A 6,286-nucleotide genomic window follows, 5' to 3' on the forward strand; every position below is an offset into this window, starting at 1 on the left:
AGGTACGAAATATCTAGGTTAAACATGCAGTTAAGGCTAATGATTAGTTTAATGGACGGTCGCCCTTCATTTTCTGTGACAAGGACTAAGTTTTCTTGAGCATGAGCCCTCACTTTCTGGGCTTTAAGCCCATGCCATGACCACACGTTTAAATAATTTCATCTATGCACATATTTTTTTATTTTATCATAAAATACACATTTTTACCTCATTTCTTAAAAAATCCGGCAGGATCTAACAATTTTCATGAGACAAAGATTCGTATAAAAATTTTTTTTTTTCTTGATTAAAAGATGCTTCACTCTATCTAGAAGGAATTTGAGTTTGATTTTCACTGACGTCTTTCCTTCTCTCAGTCTACAATGTAAGTTGTAACAAAAAATTTCACTTATACTCTTTTTTCTTAAGAGATTGTTTTACTTTTGTTTTTAATCTGTCCATTTAAATTTACAATATTTTTATTTTAGGTAGTGTTTTCATCACTTACTTTAATCCCTATCTTCACATCTCTTTTCTCATTTTCTCTCACTTTTTATCTTACCAGACAATTTGATACTATCTATCAGTTTCATAATACTTGTATGCACCAATTGTAGCGGGTGAAATTTCGTAGGGATAGGATAGTAAAAGATTATAAGTAAATTTTTATTTAAAAAAATCATTTGTTTTTTTACTTGCATTATTTACTTTCACACACCATCTAATTTACATTTTCAATCATTAATCATTAATATCTCTATTTATGCAAATAAAATATATGAAAATTAAAAATTAACAAACTTTAGATCGAGATGATTTAAATAAGATCTCACATTACTATATTTTAACTATTAATTAACAATAATAAGCAAGTTAATTTTGGTTGATGAATGGTGCTGAAATCAACACAGGTGCAACTAAAAAATGGATGAGTTTATATTAATATTAATTAATATTATTATATACTTACTTTGATTCATTATTATTGTCCTATTTGTTTTTAATATGTTTTTCAATGTACTATTTTAATCTTAAATATCTCTAATTGTGATTGGGTAAAAATTTTAAAAGTTGATATTAATAAAATCTACATAAAGACAAATAAAAAAATCTCACTTGATTATATTTGAACTCATAAATTAAGAATAAAATATTAGTATAAATTTAGAGTGATCGATAAATAGTGTTTGGCATGTTCGCAAATGAGACAATAGTAGTGAATAGAGGTGAGTATTAAATAAAAACAAGTAGAATAATTTGTAAATTGTAACCTTAAAAGTTTAGGAATTTTGCAAATTATTGTTTGAATGTTTATTTTTTGCTAATCACAACCACAAAGTATCAAAGTGTACAACATTGTTAAGGCCAAATTACAAAAATTCGAATCACTTAACTTAAAATTGCAACCATTAAAATATTCGAAATTATGTGATATAACTTGAACATCATAAACTTTGATGTTTTATGGATGTAATTCGCAAAAAAAAAAAATAAACATTAAGACGATATACGATTTATATAAGTACTAATATGTACTTCTTCCGTTCCGATATTGTTGCTACATTTGCATGGGCACGGAAATTAAGAAAAGTGATTGACCTACACTGTAGCTGATTGTTTACTTTATAGAGTATAGTATTTTATTATTGTTAATTGAAAAAGAAAAAGAAAAAATAGGTTGTCAGGTTACTTTATAGAGTATAGTATAGTATTTTATTATAGAATAAAGAGTATAGCGTAGAATAAAAATAGGGGTAGGTAGAACTTTAAATGATTGTTTTATTACTAAAAATAAAAATGTAGCAAATAATATAAAATTGCCAAAAATAGAAAATGTAGCGGATATTATGAAACGGAGAGAGTACTTTACAAATTATTCAAACAAGCAAGGAAAGAAAAGAAAACAAAGTCCGTTGAAATATGGTGAATTAAGAAATTCATAATTGATAAATTCATAATCATAGTCATAGCAATTCACTTTGAAATTTTGTACTCCTAATTTCTAAATTATAGGGTTGTCTCTCACCCTCAATTACATTCTCAGTAACTGTAAACTATCAGATCATCTTGGATTTCAACAATGGCTCGGAAACCCGAAGAAGAGTACGACTATTTGTTCAAAGTCGTACTTGTTGGCGATTCCGGAGTCGGCAAATCCAATCTTCTTTCTCGATTTACTCGCAATGAGTTTTGTTTAGAATCTAAATCCACTATTGGCGTCGAATTCGCCACTCGAACTCTTCAGGTTCTTTTTTTAATCTCTTTTTGGTATTGGATTGTTGTAGAATTTTTGGAATTTGATTTTGTATTATTTATTTACTTATAAATTTTCAATCTGATTTTTTTACTGTTTTTGCTGATTTTCGCAATTTACACTGATATATTTTATGCTTGTAGAATTTTTAATCATTGCTTTGATTGGAGATATACTGGTACAAATATGGTAATTGGTATTTCATGTTATGCTTGTGTTTTGATTTTGAGTTTTGGATCTGTTTGCTACCTTTTATGCTTGTTGGATGTTGTTTTTCCCGTTATCTTATTGGTTGTGTTTTGATTTTGAGTGGCGGATCTGTTTGCTAATCTGTTACTAGTTCTTGTATATTTTGGGATTCAGGAGTATAGGAGTATGCTTCTGTCTTGGTTATATGGATGGATTGTTTCCAGATTAGTTTGAGTTTCAAAGATTATCCGATCTCATTTTGCATGTAACATGACATCTTTTGACCATCTTATGGGGATTTAGTTGAACAACCCAAATACCCTCCTTTTCCAATGTACTCCATATGGTTACTTTTGTGTAGATTTTGGGGTTTTGCAATTGTTTTTTCAACATGTTTGTTTTATGAGATTCTCTTCTTGTGCTTGTTAGTTGTTACCAATCGGGAGTCATTGTTTCAGACGAATTGTGAAACCTATGGCATAAAGAGAGGCAATTATGTCTTGTTATATTCTAAATTCACGAGAGGCTATTAGGGTTTTTAGTGTTTAGTATATCTATGCCATTTTCATAGTAAGTGGCTTGAAGATCCGGACAGCATTAACTCTTACTGTGTACTCCCTTCCCATATCTTTCGCACTAAAGAGTGTTCTATGCCTATGGGCTGGTAGTTCGAGTATTTCCTCCTAGTCTTCTGTCTTTGGGCCCAATCCGAGTAGCCAGCCTTGTCTTATTCTTTATTTTATTTTCACATCAATTGATGCCATTTTGAAGCATCACTATTAGCTTATATTTCCAGCACAAGATAGGAAGTGGTTATTATTTTGTTCCTGGAAATTTATGTTCAAGTGGTTGAACACTTTAACTTCAATCTTGAAGAATTGAGGATGGTATCAAAGAGTTAATTTTTAATGGTGGATGTAGTTCTTTTCAAGACATTTTCACTTGCTTCTACAAGAAATTTGTATATGTGCATTCGTTGAGATTTGAGAAGTATGTAGTGCATAAACAATTGTTAGAATGTTCATGTAGCCTTTGTCATCTTGAAATGTGATCTAACTTTTTGAAAAATGATTACCTTCAAGATGTTTTCACTTGCCTGTGCCTCTATATGAAGTTTGTATTTGTGCATCCGTTTACAAGTATGTACTTCATAAAGATTCCTTATGAACATATTTAACTTTTTTGTTGCCTTCTCTAGAACGGTTCCCGTGCTATGGGTTTGCGATGGCCAATGATTGGGACTTTTGACAGGTGACACGTTTTTGTCCAGGTTAAATTTTTAAATAAGTAAATAAGGAATAAAAGATTTATAATGCAAAATTAAAGATTAAATTTAAAAATGTTCCTCCCTTGCTCCGACAATGCTTGCACCCCCCCCCTCCCACGCCTGAACCACCTCTCCCTCACTGCCATCTGGGCCACACCTTCTGTTCCCTGCCTCCAGTCCCACCCTGCATTTGAGTTTCACTCCCAGTCTAATCTAACCCCTCACTTTGTAATCTTGCTATCCCTTGGCGTATACTTGTTAATTGTGATCTCTAAAACAACTCAACCTTGTGTTGAAAAGGCATCTGCACTGCCCTTTAATTTCATTATTTGTTGCTTGTAATCTCTTTTATATAGTTATCCTGAACTGATGGCACTCCAATAGTCCAATTTCAGTCAGTGTTAACTATTTAGTTGAAAGCTATCATGACTGTTGAAAGTTTATGAAAATCTCTTTTATTTAATTGAAGCTATCCTGAACTAATACACGATAAACCTATGCTGCCTCACTCCATCCTCATACAAAACAAAAGGTAAATTGTGCCATGGTTGGTGTTATAAAATATTCCATGTATGTTTTGTATTTTTTGCATTGCTTCTCTTCTCATCTTTTTGTCCAGAATTTTCATTATTCCCTTTGTATTCGCGTACCATGTGTTTTCTATCTGGTTTCTTTTCTGTGTTGTGGACTCGTGGTCCTGCTGTTTGATTAACTAGATTTAGATCTTCATTAGCCATTAAACTGTCCGAGGTTAAGATAAATTATCCAGAACTTGTATCGCCTTATCATAATTTGAAAATGTTGGTGCACCCGATTCTGAAGTAGTTTCTTCATTAAGCTGAAACTGGCCTTGCTTTTACTGGACTCCATGTTACCTACACATTACGATTACAATATTTTTGATGCTTTCTTGGCTAGTCCATGACTTTAGTTTCTTCTTTCAACAATCCCTAATACACGATTGAGAATTATGTACTTTTTTATTTAGTCACATTTTCTGGCCGCTGTTTTGTTCCTATGTTAAAGAGGCAGCTGCTACTAAAGTGGTGCTTGTTTAATCTGGAATATGCCTTGTTTTTATTTAGAACCCTTGCCCAAATTTAGATAACAAAAAGGCTGCTAGTTCTTCACAGAGAAAAATATATGCATTGTCCTTTGTGACATTTATTGGCTTCAACTTCAAAAGTAGATTCATGCTCAAGGCTATCTATTTGTTTACTTGCTAATAGGTTGAAGGAAGAACTGTGAAGGCACAGATATGGGATACAGCTGGTCAGGAGCGTTACCGAGCAATCACAAGTGCCTACTACCGGGGTGCTCTCGGTGCTCTTTTGGTGTATGACGTCACCAAACCTACAACATTCGACAATGTGAACCGGTGGCTGAAGGAGCTACGTGATCATGCGGATGCCAACATTGTGATTATGCTTATAGGTAACAAGACTGATCTCAAGCATCTTCAAGCTGTGGCCACTGAGGACGCTCAGAGTTTTGCCGATAAAGAGGGTCTTTCTTTTATAGAAACATCTGCTCTCGAAGCAACAAATGTTGAGAAGGCATTTCAAACCATTCTCTCTGAGATATATCGGATTATCAGCAAGAAGACGCTATCTTCCAATGAACCAGCACCTGCAGCACTTGCAGGAGGACAAACTATAGTTGTCGGAGGAGCATCCGAGACTGCTGCGAAGAAGCCTTGCTGTTCATCATCCTAGGAGTAACCTAACCTTCAAGTGAGATTTGGTCATAATTTTTTTCCGAAGTCAAGTTTGGGTTGGTTGGAGCATAGCTTGTTATGAGTTGGCTTAAGCTTATTATCTATTTATTGTGAATGTGTGATTTTCTTAACCCCCCCTTATTTTTCTGTTTCTTTAGTTACATCCCTCCCCATATTTTGCAACCCAGATACCAACTGAGCTCTTTCGAGCAAGTAAAAGGTTGCATTTTTTGAACTTTTAAATAGATGACAAGTAAAATACCTTTTTTTTCGAGAATTGAACAAAATATCTTGTCCGGGAAGGGCGTGACACTTATTACAATGTGTTCATTTTTCTATGGAAAAACCCAGCTAATGAATGTTGATATCTTCACTTCCACCTATTGTTGAAAATGGGAAGAATGCATGTTGTGATTAAACAAGAAATTTTACAAATCAATATCTTGATTAAACAAGACATTTTAAAGACCAATACCTTGATTAAATAAGACATTTTAAAGACCAATATATATATATATATATATATATATATATATATATATATATATATATATATATATATATATATATATATGCATCATTTGTATTAATTATTAGGGTTGTATGTATTTTAAAGTAGTCAATGCAACAGAAGCTCCACTGTCGCAATTTTTTTTGCAATTTCTTATATTTGATTTTATTATACATAAAAATAATTAATAACATTAATAATATGAATAAATTAAAGTTATATATTAAATAAAATAAAAATCAAAAAGAAAAGAGATAAATTGCACAAAATATATGATTTATCCTAGCAGAAAATTTAGCATAAGAATATCACGTATTATGTAGAATTGCCCTTGTTTTCACGGAAAAAAAATAAAAAATCTAAGTATTG

General features: G+C 32.0%; 1 protein-coding gene across 1 annotated transcript; it reads left to right on the forward strand.

Annotated features, from left to right (window-relative positions):
* The first annotated feature begins 1,882 nt into the window (after positions 1-1,882).
* On the forward strand, positions 1,883-5,785 carry LOC130807848 (ras-related protein RABA2a). Its single transcript, XM_057673211.1, has 2 exons — positions 1,883-2,224; positions 4,919-5,785. The coding sequence occupies exons 1-2, from the start codon at positions 2,060-2,062 to the stop codon at positions 5,402-5,404; spliced, it is 651 nt and encodes a 216-aa protein (XP_057529194.1). The 5' UTR covers positions 1,883-2,059; the 3' UTR covers positions 5,405-5,785.
* The last annotated feature ends 501 nt before the right edge of the window (positions 5,786-6,286 follow it).

This window comes from Amaranthus tricolor, chromosome 3, assembly GCF_026212465.1.
Source record: "Amaranthus tricolor cultivar Red isolate AtriRed21 chromosome 3, ASM2621246v1, whole genome shotgun sequence".
Lineage (NCBI taxonomy): Eukaryota > Viridiplantae > Streptophyta > Magnoliopsida > Caryophyllales > Amaranthaceae > Amaranthus > Amaranthus tricolor.